General features: G+C 34.8%; 1 protein-coding gene across 6 annotated transcripts in view; it reads left to right on the top strand.

Moving 5' to 3' along the window:
• STAG2 (STAG2 cohesin complex component) overlaps positions 1-19,064 on the top strand; it is a 115,507-nt gene that overhangs the window by 31,246 nt on the left and 65,197 nt on the right. For all 6 annotated transcript variants that reach the window (XM_033850144.2, XM_033850142.2, XM_033850143.2 and 3 more), the window contains exons 2-4: positions 9,213-9,356; positions 12,549-12,627; positions 15,811-15,975. In XM_033850144.2, the coding sequence (XP_033706035.1) occupies positions 9,313-9,356; positions 12,549-12,627; positions 15,811-15,975 (288 nt within the window). In that variant the 5' untranslated portion in view covers positions 9,213-9,312. The remainder of the gene's footprint in view (positions 1-9,212; positions 9,357-12,548; positions 12,628-15,810; positions 15,976-19,064) is intronic.

Below are 19,064 nucleotides of genomic sequence, written 5' to 3'. Positions count from 1 at the left end.
TTTGTATATGGTATGAGATAATGAATGATCCGACTTCATTCTTTTGCTTGTGGATATCCAGTTTTCGCAGCAGCATTTTTCTGAAGAGAAACCCCATGGAGTGGTCTTGGCACCTTTGTCAAAAATCATTTGAATGTGTATTCAAGGGTTTATTTCTGGCCTCTCCATTCTATTTCATTGGTCTGTATGTCTGTCTTTTTATTTTTTAATTAATTTTATTTTTGGCTGTGTTGGGTCTTTTGTTGCTGCATGTGGGCTTTCTTTAGTTGCAGCGAGCAGGGGCTACTCTTCATTGCAGTGCGCGGGCTTCTCATTGTGGTGGCTTCTCTTGTTGTGGAGCACGGGCTCTAGGCGTGTAGGCTCAGTAGTTGTGGCTGAGCCTACGTGCCTTGTGGCACACTGACTCCGTAGCTGTGGCTTGTGGGCTCTAGAGCGCAGGCTCAGTAGTTGTGGCTCACTGGCTTCGTTGCTCCGCGGCATGTGGGGTCTTCCCAGACCAGGGATCAAACCCGTGTCCCCTGCATTGGCAGGCAGATTCTTAACCACTGTGCCACCAGGGAAGCCCTGTATGTCTGTCTTTATGCTAGTATTGCACCTTTGTGATATGTTTTGAAGTCAGAAAGTGTGTTTCTTCCAACTTTGTTCCTTTTTTCCTAAACTGTTTTGGTTATTTGGAGTCCGTTGAATTTTATGAGGAATTTTTCCATTTATTTGTGACTTCTTTAATTTCATTCAGCAGTGTTTTATAAATTTCAGTGTTTGAGTCTTCCACCTGTTTGGTTAGGTTTGTTCCTAAATATTCTTTTTGGTGCTATTGTAAATGGAATGGTTTCCTTTTTGGATTGTTTGTTTTTAGTGTATAGAAGCACAACTGACTTTTGTGTGTTGACTTTATATCCTGCAACTTTGCTGAATTTGTTTATTGTAACAGTTTTTTTGGTGGTGGGGGTGAAATCTTTAGAGTGTTCTATGTATAAGACTATATCATCCGTGAACAGAGATAATTTTGCTTCTTTTTTTCTGATATGGGTGGCTTTTATTTCTTTTTCTTGCCTAATTGTTTTGGATAGGACTTCCAGTACCATGTTGAATAGCAGTGGAGAGAGAGAGCATCATTGCTTGTTCCTGATCTTAGAGGGAAAGCTTTTAGTCTTTTACCATTAGGTACGATATTAGCTGCGGGCTTTTCATAAGTGTTCTTTATTATGTTGAGGTATTTCCTTCATTGTCTAGTTTGTTGAGTGTTTTTATCATGAAAAAGTGTTGAATCTTTATTTATTTATTTATTTATTTATGGCTGCGTTGGGTCTTTGTTGCTGTGCGTGGGCTTTCTCTAGTTGTGGTGAGCGGGGGCTACTCTTCCTTGCGGTGCGCGGGCTTCTCATTGTGGTGGCTTCTCTTGTTGAGGAGCACGAGCTCTAGGTGCGTGGGCTTCAGTAGTTGTGGCACACAGGCTCGGTAGTTGTGGCACATGCATTTAGTTGCTCTGCGGCATGTGGGATCTTCCTGGACCAGGGCGTGGACCTGTGTCCCCTGCATTGGCAGGCGGATTCTTAACGACTGTGCCACCAGGGAAGTCCCAAGGTGTTGAATCTTATCAAATGCTTTCTCTGTATCAGTTGAGGTGATCGTGAGGCGTTTTTGCCTTTCATTCTGTTAATATGTACATTACAGTAATTGATTTTCATGTGCTGAACCAGCCTTCCATTCGGGGAATAAATCCTACTTTGGTCATGGTGTATAATAACTTTTAATATGCTATTGAATTTGGTTTGCTAATATTTTGTTGAGGATATTTGTATTGGTGTTCATCAGGGATATTGGTCTGTCGTTTTTTGTAGTGTCTTTATCTGGCTTAAGTTTAGTTTTTAAAAAGTAATTTACATGTTTTAATCTTTATTTAGGAAAGCTTAAGTTTAGAGAGAATTAAAATAATTTTGGAGTACAACATATATGTGACTCTCCTGTCATTGTCATTGTGTGGAATTACCAGCCTTTTAGATTTGAAATGAGAACTTGGAAGTGCCTATACTGTGTTCATAAACTTTATTGTGAAAACATGATTTCTGAACTTTAATATGACTATAATTCAAGCCTGTGAATTGTGTACTGTGGATGTTAGTAGGAAGATTAGTGGTTTATATCAAGTGGATGCGAATGCTAGGTATTTTAATAAAGTGTTACCTAATCAGACGTGGAAGGGACAAGAAATATTAAATATAGGACTTCCCTGGTGGTCCAGTGGTTAAGACTCCACGCTTCCACTGCAGGGGTTGTGCAATCCCTGGCTGGGGAACTAAGAGCCACATGCCACGTGGTGCAGCCAAAAAAAAAAAGTATTAAATATGTAGCATGTATGTTCTGTTTGCTGCCATAATAAAATGAATAAAAAAATACTGTGCTTGGTAGTAGTAACTGCAGTTCTAAATTTTAGATTAAAATTTCCCACTGTCCTCTATAAAGTGATTTATTTTACACTTTATTAACCGAATTGTATCTAAGTTACAGTTGTGTCTCCATCTTCATGTGAGTTATTAATAAACACTCAAGATTTCATTTAGATACTTTTTAGTGCCTTGAATAAATGTGAAAGTGTTTTTGGTGTAATCAGTCTGAGAGTATGTGAAATAAAAATTTGGATTTCCCTCAAAATCTGGGCGGGATTATCCTGTCTTCATCAACTTCGTTATGAAATCTGCCTTGATAACCGCTATTGATTGAAATCTGCCAGTGAGCCAGTGGTGCCCAGCACGAAGTGGATTTGATGGTAATGATGCACTGTGCTTATATCATGCTGTATACCATTTACAAGTGTTAACACATGAAATTAGCTCGTTGTTGTAAATTTGATTTTCAGATCTAGACATTCATTTATTCTAGCTAATTTTGTCTCACCTCTGAAATGTCGAAAGCCACTACACCCAGTAGTAATTGCTGCTGTTTACTCATGTCTTAACATACAGAAAGTTATGTCAGTGGGGCACATACATACTTTAAATTATTGCAGAAGGCTAACTTCAGAGTATGATATTCAAGTATAAGTGAGATGAAGAGTGAACATTGACAGTACTTCAAAAAATGATTCATGATTTCGCTGTTGACCTTGCAGACTGAGGTATGATTATGTATTTATTTATTTATTTTTGGCTGCGTTGGGTCTTTGTTGCTGCGCGTGGGCTTTCTCTAGTTGCGGCGAGCGGGGGCTACTCTTCATTGCGGTGTGTGGGCTTCTCATTGCGGTGGCTTCTCTTGTTGCGGAGCGTGGGCTCTAGGCACGTGGGCTTCAGTAGTTGTGGCTCAAGGGCTCAGGAGTTGTGGCTCACGGGCTCTAGAGTACAGATTCAGTAGTTGTGGCGCACGGGCTTAGTTGCTCCACGTCATGTGGGATCTTCCTGGACCAGGGCTTGAACCCGTGTCCCCTGCATTGGCAGGCAGATTCTTAGCCACTGCGCCACCAGGGAAGTCCTGAGGTATGATATTTGATAGTATGTGATAAATATTTACCTGTTTTGATATTTATTTTGTGATAGGGCCAGATAATGTCTAGTCAACAGCAGCTGGTTAGGCAAACTGGGGAAGTAGCAGACTTGGAATTAGATAGTTTATATATGTCCACTGTATCAGGTATGATATGGTATCCAGTGTCTAGCAGCAGTCAGTGTCAGTATGGTAGACAGATGAGAGGAGGACAGTATTGTGGCATTTGGATTAGGGCAACTGGAGAGACACAGGGAGACTTTTTAGGGTAGGTTTAGGGGCAGGATTCCAGTTCCTGGGATGGAACTGGTAGATACATTACAGCAAGAACAAGGCAGAGTGTTGATCCTTGGATGACTAAGGCACAGGGTACGACTGAGTACAGAGTGATAGAGTAGTGGGTCTGCAGGAATAAGGCAGAAGCCTTTTCTTATCTCCCCCCTTCTCAAAATGGTAGCACTTTGTGCATGTGAAGTTAACGATGGAGTGCTAGATTTTCTACAGAAATCAGAACTGATGGTCGAGAACTGGGGCAAGCTGCGTAGGTTCGGCCAGGTGATCCTAATTGTGGTTAGTACTTGAGTCACATTTGGAAAGTATTGGGGAATGTGGGTAGACAAGAAAATAAGGAAGATTGCTGAGCATATACTATCATACATTTAAAAATAGGAGGGGAACAGGTGGATGTTTCCAGTTCTATCTGGCTTAGTTTCTGGCAGTGTATAGTGATGCCAGATGTGTGTAGACTGTGCCCCAGCTTGCTCCTTCCCCTCTTCCTGCAAGTAAAAGTTGTTTTTGAAGTGTTGTGGCATTAGGTGTGTTCACTTTGTCTACTTAGTTATTTTAGAAAGTTTTTTTTTACTTTTGGCCTTCCCTTTCTTCTGTATATTATTTTTTAAGTTTGTAAGGGCAGATATTTGACCTCCCCTACCGTTAGTTAGGAAATGTAGACAGGATTATTAATTCTTTTACGTATTTAGATTTCTTCTAGTCCTACCTTCTCCAGATTACCTATTCCTGCACTAGAGCAGGTGCTCCCATTAGAAATTCTTTAGGACTCCTTCCTAGTTTGTGGAAAGGAAAATACATTTGCAAATGATTTATGTGGTAGGTGTAATGTGAGTATGCTATCAAGAAACACTTAGGTTAAAATTGTGTTGCTGGCCTGAATATACATGATCATTGTTTGATTTGTCATTCTTTTCACCCTGTTGTTTACTTAGAAGACTATTAGCAGAAATTAGGGAGATAAACAGAGGGAGGAAACATATCTTTTTGAGCAAGGAGAAATCTTTTTTTAAAGGCTTTTTTCATTTCTTGCCCTACCTATGTACTCAAAGTTGCCATGTATCATTTGACATAAGGAATGATAGTGACTTTCCTGTTTTGAGTAAATAACTCCAGGAACTAGTCTCCCTTTTCTTTCACAGTCTCATCCTAAATGACAGACTTCTGTCTGCTATCTCCTAAGAAAGTAGATAAGCCAATAAAAGGAACATACCTTTGGGTCTTGTCGGGAGTTCATATGAAAGTTTCTGTTCCCTGCTAATCTTGAGTAGGTGAACATAATAAAGATATTTTATGATAGAACTCAGTTTCTTTTTGTAGATGTGTAACTTTTTGACATTATGTATCTGAAATATGAATAGATCAGGTTTTAGCAGCAGAGATAGTTTTGTAGTTCCTCTCAGTTCAGATTTTAAGAGAAGACATTGAAAAATAAATATCCACCCTCATAATTTACTTTTTTTCTTACTAACGATAACATCGTAATTAAAAATTTAAAAATCAACCACATTTTCACCACTCTGATATGTTAACTGTTTTCCTTTGTTTTCTTTTTGGTTAATATTGTATCCTAACATAAGGCTTTAAACTTAATCAAACTTTACCCATGTTGCTACACAGTCATCATATGTAGTTTCAGTGTATGAATATGAATTACATTTTTGTACCGTAAGTTAATCCATGGCTGGGCATTTAAGTAGTTCCTATTTTTAAGTGTTTGCATTATAATGATGGTGGCATTTCAGAAGGGTATATACGTTTCCAAGAGGTGATCCTTATAGATAGAAGAACGTAACCCTTTTGGGCTAGTGTTAAGATAAGGGTGTGACGTGTGGTATATGTGCTGAATTTGCTAGCTTTTAGCAGTTGACTATTTCTGCATTTTTAGGGAAAGAATTAATACACCAGCTACTTTAAGTGCTTCCCCCACTCCCCAATAACGTGTGAGTTCTGAGGGACCTTGTTAGTTTTGTAGTTTTTTATTTTCTATCTTGAAACCACTTGGGATTGAATTAAAGGAACTTTGAAACAATCATTCTTCTATAAAAAGAAATCAGAATTACCTTAAGTTTTTAAAACAATATCAAAGAAAAACGGGTTGGTTTTTGTGTATTTTTACTTTTTTGGCGGTGGGTGGATAATTTTAATCAAGTCATTTTTTGGAGTTAAGGATGCAAGCATAATTATATATATTTAGTATATATTTGTGTTTATGTGCTAGAGTAGTAGGTATCCAACAGGTTTTCAGCAGTGGAAGAAGAAAGTTTTTTTGTTACTGAATTAGTTAACTCAGGATCTAAACTGAGTAACAGGCCCTAAACATAGATTCATTATAGATAACTTGAAAAGTATGGTGATCAAATTTCAGCTTTTAGATCTCTGTTTATATCAAAAGCATTACTGCTGAGAGCGTTTACTTGAATTTAAGGTATAGAATTAAAATATATATAATCACCTATTTTTAATTTTAATAAATCTTTAATGGCAGTGTATTACACACTTGAGCCTAAGGAAGTGGTTTTACTTTAAAGTATGTTATTCAACCTATCGATAAATGTGTTTGCTTAGTTTTCAGTAAGGAGAAGCAGAAGCTAGTTGTTATTGGATGTATTTTTTCCCAAAAGGGAAATAGTGATTGAGAGTTAAAGCAAATTTTATTTCTGTGCTTTATCCTCCAAAGCTGTTGGAATGTTAACTCTCTTATAGTAGTTATAGAGAATTAGTACAAATGCTAAAAATCTCAGAGCTTTTCTTTGACATTAGGTGAGAGCTCCACCTTGTGATCTTTGAGCATATTTCTTAAAAATTAATAACCTACATACAGTAGGCCAGAAATGGTGTGGTGAGTTTGATTATTAAACTTATACTTTTATTTGAGCATTATGTATTCTTACAGTTTGGGGATTCCCAACTTAGGTCAAATGGCATTAAGTACATTTAAAGACCTTGTTTGTGAATTTTTTAATGAAAATCTTTGGGGGAAGCAAATTGTATTTATGTATAGCTGTAGACATTTAAAATAAAAAGGGAAAAATTCGAAGTTCTTCCTGCAGATAAAGTTTATATTCTTGAAGAAAAAAAACCGCAGACCAATGCTAACATATCCATCATTCCCCCTGCCTCTTTAAATTACACAACAACTTTAATATATATAATTTTTTTGAGCTATGAAGAACTGTTTTGGTGGCAAATTGGTTATTTAGAGCATGATTACAGTAGTAAAAACTCAAGATACATGGAATTTAATATTATGTTTAATAATAGGTTGCATTAGAGGAAGGTGCCTTTTCCTAGAAATATATTTTCACATTTACTGTTACAGGTAGTTCCATAAGGGCAAGGATCATTGCTCTCCTGTTCACTACTGTATGCCCAGTGCCCACTGCTGCATTTGGCACATGGTAGATACTTTTACTTGGTTGGATGGATTTTTAATATTTAGAAACTTTTAAAAACAGGTGTTTCACTGGGATAGGGAGTTGGCTAGTTTAATAATTTTTTCTAAACCTATCAGACCCTGGCATGATATTTCTTTTTAAAATACAGACACCTTGTCTGGGAGACTCACATCTTTATAAATTCTATTTTTCTTTTGTGTTTTCTTTGGTTTCTAATTACCAAGTACATGTTAGTATAGCCGTACTTTGAGAAAAATAAGTTGACCTGGCAAGACTTCTTGTACACTAGAAATTAATTCTGTGCTATTTAGAGGAATGTAGTATATCATACAGTACCTGTTTTATTTAGTGCTCTCTGCTTTTCAGAGCTGATTCATTCTTTATGTCCTTTAGTAGAATACATTTATGAACTATCTTTAAAGTCTGCTTAAAAACTGTATATTTAAGGAATGCATCAAGTTTGGTTTTATAAAATGCTTAGAGAGAGAGGGGAGGGGACAGGTAGGCAGACAGACACAGCAAGCTCTTTATTTCCATCTTGCCATCTAGATGACCTGATGTGTTGGTTAGAACTTATTATCTCTGTACCTCTCCAGCTCACTTAAAAAAACAAAATTGTTCTCTTTTTAAAAAACAGTTTTCTTTTTTAAATTAGTTGGGATTTTTAGGAGGCTAGAGTGTATCCTACATGTGATGATGGCAAGTCTCAGAACTCTGATATACTACTTAGATAATTCCTTAGGTTACAATAAAAAAAAAACAAATTAACAATTAGTGGTCTTGGAGGGGAACAATCCTGGGACCATGATTTAGTGTGAGAAGACTATACTAACAGTGATATCTAAATAAATATTTTACAATATGAGTATTCTTCAGAAAAAAAGAAACTCAAAGTGGTGGTATAGACAACCCTTGATTAGGGCTTAATTTGTATATTATTGATTCTTGTTTCTCCTCTTCATTATTTTGCTATTCATAGTAGCTTAATTAGAGTGAGCAAGGAAATGCAGTGTTTTGAACTTTTGTATGTTAATTATATTAAAAAATTTTTAAAAAATTATATATTAGTAGCCATTTATGATGTTTTTTCAAGATTTAAACTTAATGGAAAAATTGAATGATCAGTTTCTTGTATAAAGTTTACTCTGCTGGAAGAGATCATTAGAAGTTCATCACTATGTGATATTTGAATATTTATTATTAATTGGATATGTTTAGTCTTTAGGTGGCCACCAAGTATGAGATTTGCTTGGAAATAAAAGCATAAAATTTTAAAAGAAAGTTATACATAAGATTCAGAGCTTCAAACCCAGTCTGTTTTCTCTTTTTTGTTATAGATTTGTCATTTGCTTTTAGGTCACTCTCTTGTTTAGGAACTGCATCTTCCTATGGCCAAACTTACTTTGGTCACAAATGGCATTCATCTGTTGTCCATATGACATTATTGGTATTTAAATTGATTATAAGTTCCTTGAGGGAATGGATCAGAGCTAACATTTTTTCCCCTTTCCTTTTCAACGCAGATGGTATTATCATGAAGTGTAGTTATTTATTAATAAGCCACGCTTTTGGACCGTATGTTTCTTCTATGGTAGAAGAACCTGTTTTTAAAGTATTTTAAAATTATATCTTAGATTTTTTTTATTAGCTCCTTTTAACTATACTGTACATCATAAGCAGAAAGCTATAGAATTTTCAGGCATCTTGTATTATGGTTTAAACTTGTCATAAAGATTTTAGGATGAGTAAAAGTCTCATTCTGTTCCTAGTTAGGGTATCTGTCTTTTTAAGCAAGGCTGGAGAATCATAACAAATTAAAAAAAATAATTGTAGTAGAAGCTTCTTTCTTTGTATTTGTTGTTACTGTCGTGGGGCTACAACAGTTGTAACAAATCCGTATCTAGAAAAAGCAGAAATCCTTATTTACTAAAACACATTAGCAGACACTTGGAAATTTAGTTTTGGGGTAGATATCCTTCCCAATATTTTTGGCGTGTTTATAATAAATATGGCGTTCTCCCCGCCCCCCGCCCCCTGTCCCTTTTAAAGGAATTGTTTGTCTTAGAAGAAAGAAGCAAACCATCATTTTACCCACGTAAATATATGAATATATTTCTGACATTGGGGCGTCCCAGAAGATGATAAAGAAATGATAGCAGCTCCAGAAATACCAACTGATTTTAATCTACTTCAGTAAGTATATTATGATAATCTCTAAATACTCATTTTTTCCACAAAATGGGAACTGTATTAACTTCAGTTAAAGTTACTTCTGCTTGAGAAGATATAATGTTTCAGTATAAAATAGCATGCATACTTGGAAATAGTTTATATCAATGCTTACTGAGTTCTGTAACAGTAATTCCATGCCTTTTTTTTGTAGTATATTTTATAATTTAGATCCTGGAAAATTTATTATTTTTGCTGTTCAGTTCTTTGAGTCCATACTTGGTTTTACAATAGCAACTGTTTTGAAGGGAGTGTCATGAAATTCTTAAAATGTTAAGTGTTCTCATTAGTAAGGAATATATACCATGCAATACTATTTAGGATGTAATGTCAGATTTCTGTTTAAAATCAAATGACAGGCTAAAACAAATGTAGGAGGGTAGGACATGCTTTCCTTTTTTTTTAACCCCCCAGAAACAAATTATATGCTAATTGGTCCATAAAGTGACTTCAGCATAGCTATTTTCTTTACCCTTGTCTTAAAAGCTACTGTACTCCTTATTGAGCTTTTATTCTCATTACTCTTTGGTGTTTTGATGTAGGAAAGAATTTGAGCTGCTATATGCAGCAGTGGTTTTCATACTAAGCTCCAGTTTCATGAGGTACCTAAGTGAAGAGTGAACCTTTAAACTGCTCGTGGACCCCCATTAACTTTACGCACACATATACCACATATTAGGGTCTTTATAAGACTTGATTTAAAAACAGAGTCTGGTTGCTAAAAATTTTGAAAACAGCAGATATCCTTGTACATAATGGTGGCCAGTGTCTGCTTTTGATGTTTTATAGATTTTCATTTTTTAAATAATTTTATTATTTTCAGAGTGTTAAGGGTCTGTTGGGATATTGCCAGTATTTCAAAGTATGATTTTTAATGTGATTTTAATCCCAGTTTATATTGACTCTACTTTCAGATTCTTGAGGAAAATTTCTTGTTTTTGTTTGAGGGAGGATATGGGATAGTCTGAGAAAAAAATTAATTTTTGGTTTGACTACTATAAAATTATCTTATGAAATTTCTCAAATACATTAATACAGTAGAGGTAATTTAAAAGGTTTGCGTTATAAGCTGGACTGTTGACCATTAGAATATCTCGAGTAATTAGAGCCTGAAATAGGATAATGGATAAGAGGGAATCGATGTTGTGGAGGTAGAATAGACAGTATTTGATTGGGTATGTGAGGTGGGGGCAGGGTAAAGAGAAAGGAGTGGAAGATTCAGTCGTGTGATGGATGGCTCATGAAGTTTCCAGCCACTAAAAGGTGAACCCAGTATACCCCATAAACATATTAGCATATGTTAATTTCACCTAGGATAGGTTTTTGTTGTTCTTTTGATCTTAAAAACAGAAGGAAGCATTAGAGAAAGACAGACTCACAAGAATATTTCTTCTCTGGTTGGGGATATTTTAGACTCTTATTACCCCATTTACTCACTTCAGTTTTCTTCAGAAGGTTTTCCAGTTAGTAATTAAGCCTCTAGTGGCTCATTCTTTTAGTTGGGATAGCCTGGAGATGAGGATTAAGAATGTAATTGAGCCTTTGATTACTCTTTGGCCATCAGAATATTGGCAGAGACTAGTGATTGCAGACTTATAGCATTTACTGAGCTCTCTAAGAGAGCTAGTGTCCCACAGATATCTTGTGGAAGAAAGAAGATTACTTACACACCAAGATGTTTAAAACCATTTTCAAAAATTTTTTTGCAAAGCCATATAGGCATGTGGGAAGATTATTGATGACAACAGTATTCTTAAGATGTAAGAGGCATGAGTTTCAAGGTTAATATTAAGTAGTCATTCAGTTTTGAGTGCATTAACTATGGGAAATGGTGTTTATTACAGGCTCTTTTCCTCGCAACATTATAGGACATAGTTAGGATTGCCACTATCTTCAATACATTGTTTAAATAACTTTGTAGGTAAGTGCTATAAATAGTAATTTTTTCCCCCTGCTAGCATCTTAACCATTATTTTAGATTTATAAAGTATTCCTAACTCACAGCCTCTGGACAACTGGTTATTATAACAATAAAAATGGAAATAGAAGAAATCTAGTTAGAGAAGACTAGCTTTAGAAAGATAGTCTTTCACTTTGATTCTATTTATTTTAAACAAAACTGACAATAGTTTTACACATTTAAAATGGTAAAACCTTTATCTTTTATGTGTGTTGTTCAGTTCTAAAATCCATTGTGACCCAAATATTGATACTGGGTATGCCTTGCCTTAAGCATTTAAGTGTGGGTCTGTTACTACTATTTAGATAGATAGACCCATGTTTACATATATAGGAAGCATCACACATGTGTATTTAAATTGGTTTACTTCCATTTTGCCTTAGAAAATCCAGATTATACAAAGCACCCCTCCTACTCCAAAATGAGGGACAGTTTCTTAGAACTATAAATCTATATTTTAGAGATTAAAGAGACTTCAGAGATTTCATTCTTTCCTGCATAAACATTGTTTGTAGATGAGAAGATTGAGTGGTTGTCAGTTGTCCAAGATCACAGTTTCCTAGTACCGTATTAACTAGAACCAGTTTTCTTGACTATAGCTCAACAGCTTTTTGCTTCATAAAGGATTTTGATCAATTAGCACACTTCCCTACCCTGTTGATTTAGTTTGTAAAAATGTTTTACGTATATTCTTTCAGAAATACATGTTTTGTATAGTTACACTTAGATTATGAATATTTTTGTGTTATATAGGAAAGGTCATAAGATCCTTAATATTGCTAAAATTCCCTAATAAAGATTATCTCATACCTAGTGCTAAAATACAGTTTTACCTGAACACCATGGTCTTTGAATCAGAAAATGAAACCAGCCATTCCAGTAGAACACCACGTTTCCTAGAGTTAAAAGTTTGAGAGCCCCTGGTTTTGTTTTTATGCTTTGGTTAAAAATTAACAAAATAAAAACATGCTTAGACATTTGTGTTTTAGATTAATGTTTTTGTGTTATATAATTTTAAATGTTTGGTAATATGCTACGATATGTTGCTTTGGGAAAGCATCTTAATTACATTTAATGCTAATATAGTTTTGTAATGAGTTAACCAAGCCTTTCTTTTAGAAAATATGGCAAAATTTAGAAACTCCATCTACATTTCTAAGGAAGATTTTAAATAATTGCTTATCTTTTTGTCATAGGGAGTCAGAAACACATTTTTCTTCTGACACAGATTTTGAAGACATTGAAGGAAAAAACCAAAAGCAAGGCAAAGGAAAAGTATGTATAGAATATGTGTCTTTATTTTGGTTCTTACGGTCATAAATATACATATATGAATAAATATAATTATATACTATATATAGTTGTTTTAGTTATGTCTCAGATGTTGTTGTCTTTTAAAAATGCTTTTTTCCCCTGACTGGTATGGCAAGCCTTTGAACACTTCTACTACTATAAAGTTGAAATTAATACGTCATTGTTTCTAGTAGTTTATTTTATAAAGCATAGTATGCTAAGCAAAATGTGGTACTCTGTTGGCTTTATTTTTATTTGTACATGAGTAGTCCAATGTAAAGCAAATCAGTAAATTTCTTATTCTAAAGTACCCTAAAAATGTAACCTACAAGCGTTTAAGTCTAATGGGTTACTGTTGACAGTGACTCTTTATAAGTAACGTCAAGGATAAAAACTAACAAAGTTCTGAGTCAATAGAATGCAAGTTTAGAGTATGAGTGGGTAGCCTGAGAGGTGTGGGTAACTTAGTGAATGGTTAAATCATTTTGCTATTTTGGAAAGTACATTTGACTCCGTGCATGTGTAAATACATTGTGCAAAAGATGACTTGCTTTTGTTCAGCATTTTCTTTGTCAAAATGAATTTTGGATTTATATTTTCTCATGACACATTTACTTTTTTTTTCTCTTTTTTTTTTTGATGATTCTCTTATTTTTATTGGGGTATAGTTGTTTTACAATGTTGTGTTAGTTTCTACTGTACAGCGAAGTGGAGTTCCCTGTGTATACAGCAGGTTCTTAGTAGTTATCTGTTTTATACATATGTGTATATATGTCAATCCACATTTACTTTTAAAAAGTCTAAATAATGCAGAAATGTACAATGAGCAAAGTAAAAATTTCCCATTTTAAATATGTAAACATTTTTGATGAACATACACATGTATATATACACCTGTATATAAAAATGCACATAGAATTTTACTTAAATGGAATCATACTGTGCAAACTGTTTCATTTGCTTTTAAAACTTAATGACATGTTGTCAGCAGCTTTCCTATCAGTGAATTTTTCCTGTCTGTAATTTTTAATGGTGTCATAGGATCCCATTTTATGTATGGAACGTAATTTATTTAACTAGTCCTTGGAATATCTTTTTAGAGTGCACATAATCCATGTGTTTCATAATTTCGTATGCATTCTTAGTCCCTTAAAAAGTGGTAGTTTGGCGGAGGGGAGAGAATGTGAATGAATACAAATGTTAACTCATGACTATCCAGAGACAGCCATAATTCTAGTGGGTAGTATATGCTTATTCATTAGAAAACCACTTTTCCTTGTTCTGCAGTCATCTTTCAAAACCGAAACTCTGCTTTTGGCTTTAATTTGCAAGCTGGGATAAGACTTATAGTGGCATCTGAATAGAGTAGCCACTGTTGTGAGTGAGGTATTAGGCATCAGATCAATGATTTATTATAACAGTAATAATGTTTTGACCCTATACTATGTATGTTCCATGCAGTGTGCTAATAATTTTACATGTTATCTAATTTAATATTTGAACAGCCCTGTAGATTAGAAAACTTAATTTTTATAGATAGGAAACTGAGGTCTAGAGAAGCTTAGTCATTAAGGATTTGAGCCCACATCTGTTGAAAGGTGGTATACTCTTAATCCACTATAGTATACTACCTCATAGTCTTTTTTTAAAAATAAATTTTATTTATTTATTTTTGGCTGTGTTGGGTCTTCATTGCTGTGCATGGACTTTCTCCAGTTGCGGCGAGCATGGGCTACTCTTTGTTGTGGTGCACGGGCATCGCAGTGGTTTCTCTTGTTGCAGAGCACGGGCTCTAGGCACGTGGCCTTCAGTAGTTGTGGCTCTTGGGCTCAGTAGTTGTGGCTTGTGGGCTCTAGAGTGCAGGCTCAGTAGTTGTGGTGCACGGGCTTAGTTGCTCCGCAGCATATGGGATCTTCCTGGACCAGGGATTGAACCCGTGTCCCCTGCATTGGCAGGCGGATTCTTAGCCACTGCGCCACCAGGGAAGCCCCTGAAGTAGTTCCTAAGAGTAGGGTGGTTTTAGATTCTTGAAGAAGGAGAAAAGACCCTTTATGGAACAAAGTATAGAAACATACAGACTGTCAGTGGAAGTAAATTTGTAGATCTGGCTATAGATCAGGGATCTGCAAACTATGGCCTGTTTTTGTACTGCCCACGAGTTAAGAATGGTATTTACAGTTTTAAAGGATAGTGAAAATAAAGAATATGTGACAGAGACAGTATGTGGCCTGCAGAGCCTTAAAATATTTACTATCTGGTACTTTACAGAAAGTTTGCTGACTGTTGCTCTAGATCATAGAAATGGGTAGACCTAAAAGAGACCCTCGAAATCATCTATTCTAACCTGTAAAGATATTGATACAACTCTGGCATTTTAGAAATGAGGACTCTGAGTTGGGGAATGACTTTTTTTTAATAAGGTATAAATGCTGTTGGAGGTGTTTTATATCTGAGGCATGTAGGCAGCCTATTCACTGATTTATGAAGTCCCTCCACCCAATGTTGACTTTCTTATAAAGGGGCTTCATTTCCATAGTGTTCGTTAATTGAACTTTCATGATAAATAAGTGTTGGAGGGAAGGCCCAGAACAAGAAAGAGTTTGATATACCTATTCATACTGTTTAGAATTCCTTTGTCAATGCACTGCAGTGATTTATAAGACTAACAATAGACATCAAGTTAAAATGTTGAACTCATTACGAGTTACTTATTTCATAGAGTTTTGTTATTCTTGCTGCCCACTACAGTCTGCACCCTAAAGCACAATCCTATGAAGTAGGCACTTTTGTTTTTTTTTTACTTTTATCCTCATTTTACAAGTTAGAAAATCTCTCTGAAGCACAGTGTGGTTAAGTAACTTGTCCAAGATCACTCAGCTAACAGGAATAGAAATTTGGGACTTAGGCAGTCTGTCAGTCCACAGAGACTGTGCTCCTAACTGCAGTGTCACATGAGGTATATGGTAGTATAAGTTAAAAAAATTGATACCACAAAGAGCCTGTCACAACCATATCATTTTATTATGACGCATGTGTATGGCAGTCCCCTTTAGGTCAGGTTTAAGTGTTTTATAATTATGCACGCTATCAGCTGCTCCTGCTGTAGCTTTATTTTGAACTCTAAAGGATAAGGATATAACTTAAGCAACTTGTATTTTTATGCAGACTTGTAAAAAAGGCAAAAAAGGCCCAGGAGAAAAGGGCAAAGGTGGAAATGGAGGAGGAAAACCTCCTTCTGGTCCAAACCGAATGAATGGTCATCACCAGCAGAATGGAGTGGAAAACATGATGTTGTTTGAAGTTGTTAAAATGGGCAAGAGTGCTATGCAGGTAATGTTTATTGTGTTCTTCCTGGTTCATTTGTACATTTTGAACTTAAGTGAATTATATAAAATATATCCCTGATTTTTCTAATTGTGTTTAAAAATTTTTTAATACTGCGTATTAGAAAAAAGCAACAAACTAGTCAGAAAACAAGGGATCTGTCTATTCAGACATAAGACCTTTAAGCTGTGTCTTGAGTCATTTTCTGCTGCATTATTTTCTTTTAATGGCATATAATAAAAAATATGTCAAAAAATATGCTGATGTAAACCCTGACTGTGACATTTCAATTTCCTTTGAGTTTATATAGTGGCTGTTAAAACATGAAGTTCTTTGCACATACAGAATTCTTGGCTGAGTGACCTAATGTAATCACTGTCCACTTTAGTGAATTCTTTTGATCACTGTTGTCTATTACAAATTTTATTACTTGTGCTGTTTCTTACCAGAGGAGTACAGAGTTGGAGTCATATTCATGTTAAATCATCCTAAATTTGTTTCTTCATAATTTTATGACAGTAGAAGCATTTCAGCTTTACACTGGAGGCTAAACCCATATGGTTTTTAAAAATTGAATCAACACTATACTCAATATACACGCTTAATGAAATTATTATTTAATTTATAAAAGCTATAGGGAATAGTTTTTTTCCTTCATGGAATTAACTTTCATCTACAAAAGGTGCACATGGATGGTTTAGGGAAGGCTAGTCATTAAACTTTGTTATTAATGAATAACTGAAATGTAAATCTTGATTATAAATATGCATTTATCTAAATATGTATGGTTTTGTAAATAAATTTTAAAATATCAATTGGAACTAATAAGGCACATTTTTTACACGTAAAATGAAAAAGAATTGTTAGCTTTTGAACTATCACCAATTGTATAGTGCAACGTATTTTCTTAAATTCGAATTCACTGTCACTTATCCATATATGGTTAGCTTTCATAGGGTTGTGATTAGGATGTGGATTTTATTTCTTGTTTAATGTTTTAAATGATTATTTTGTGTACACATTTGAAAGAAATAATGTCTTATTATATTACTGTGCTATGGTTTATTTAGTCATTTCCTAATTTAAAAAATTATCCTCCTCTCTGGTTACCATTTTGGGTTAATTTTATTGAAGGGATAAATTATCTCTGTTAAATTGTATACCATTTCATTACTTTCCTTTTTATATTTATATTATACTTTTCTCTATAATATTTTGTTCTAAGTGGTTAAATGCATTATTTTTTTTCTAATATCTTATCATTTTTGTTAACATCAGAAATCTCAACTTATATCCGCAGCTAATTAGGCTATTCTATTTTTGTCTAGTCTGTAGCGTTTTTTTTTTTTTAACTTTTTGGCTCATCAGAATTTTTTAATAGAAAATGTGAGGGCTTAGCTTTATATTTCTTTTTGTTAATGGTATCTCAGTGTTTAAAGAGTGAACATTTTTCTTATTTTTGTGTTGCTTATGGTTTGTCATATGTTAAGATTGTACCTCTATGCCATTTGTTTTTCTATTTCTAAGTGTGATTTCCCGCTTAAAAGCAGTATATCCACAGTATCTCTCCATTGATTTCCCTGAATCATCTCTCCACCTCCAGTTTGTTTTGTGCACTCCCACTTGTGTTATCTTTCTAACACCAAATTTGATCAAGGAAGTCTCCTGTTTACAAACTTCTAAGAGTTCTTCCTTATCTAAAAGTTCCAGCCCAGATTTCCTTATGGCATACTTGCTGTTCTCTAGCTGCCATATGTTCTCTGCCCCTAGACCTTTCTTTTTGTTTTTCTTACTGCCTGGAATAGTCTTATTTTTCTCCCTTCCATATCACAGGATTGACTAATTCAAATGTCACTCTTTTTTGGGGAAACATTTTTGGACTCTTATCTCCTTCTCCCCTTGAATGTATTTCTTATTCTTCTCTTTCCAGTATAGCACTTAGTATATTGTATTATAGTTATGCACATGTCTGTATTTGCTTCTAGATTGTTAATTCCTTGATTGGGGACTGTGTATTACTCATTTTTTTGTATCCCCAGGATATCCCTATTTCGGTGATCATGAGTGAGAGTGAATAAGTACAAGACTCACTGTTGGTTTTAAAATAGTTCTTAAATTTTAAGAAAGAAGAAATCATGCATGTGCCCCTAGTTCTATTAGATAATAGATGTTGAATTTTATTGAATGAGTTTTTAGTATATTATTTGATGATTAAAAATTTTAAATATATTTCATTGTGATAGCTTATATTAGTTTTACTATTTGTATTTTATTTGTATTTATTACAGCAGCCTTATGTAAACTCTAGTATAAACTCTTCTTGATCTTCAAGAATAACTTTTTGATGTGATGTGATTTTTTTGTAAGATTTCATTAAATATTTTTGTATCTTTATTGATGAGAATAGCCCTTGTTCTAGTTATCTATTGCTGCATAACAAACCACCCCAAACTCAGTGATGTAAAAGAACAACCATTTTATTATGCTTAGTGATTCTGTGGATCTAGAATTCAGACAGAGGTAAATAGGGATGTCTCTTCTGTGCTTCCATCCATGATGGCTGGGGTCTTAGCTGAGATAGCTTGAATGCCTGGAGGTGACAAAAGCAGTTATGGACTATAATAATCTGGAGACTTCTTTATTCATGTTTGGTACCTAGTCAGTAGTGATTTGAAGGCTGGGCTCAGCTGGAACTGTTACCTGGAGTACCTACAAATGGTCCTTCCACGTGGCTTTGGCTTCTTACAGTATGGCTTCTGAGTTTGGAGAGACTATCCTGAGAGGAAGTATCTAGTTCTGTAGTGCTGCAAGAACCCAATGCAGAAGTTGAATAGCCTTCTATGACCTAATCTTGGAAGCATCATTTCTGCTGCACTCTGTTCTGGAGAAGGGGACATAGACCTCACTTCTTTTTGGGGAGCAATGTCAAACAACTTGGGGCCATGTTTTAAAACTCCCATATCACATAATATATTCTCTTGATACTGCCCATATCATATTTGGGGATCATCTTAGAAACATTTCTTTCATAAATTGAGTTGGTTCACATACACAAGCTGCTATAAAATATAGAAAAGGACTGAAATCTAGAAATT

The sequence above is a fragment of the Tursiops truncatus genome, chromosome X (assembly GCF_011762595.2).
Source record: "Tursiops truncatus isolate mTurTru1 chromosome X, mTurTru1.mat.Y, whole genome shotgun sequence".
In the NCBI taxonomy this organism is placed as follows: domain Eukaryota; kingdom Metazoa; phylum Chordata; class Mammalia; order Artiodactyla; family Delphinidae; genus Tursiops; species Tursiops truncatus.
The sequence above is the reverse complement of the archived record's forward strand: the minus strand, read 5'-3'. Positions and strand labels throughout refer to the sequence as shown.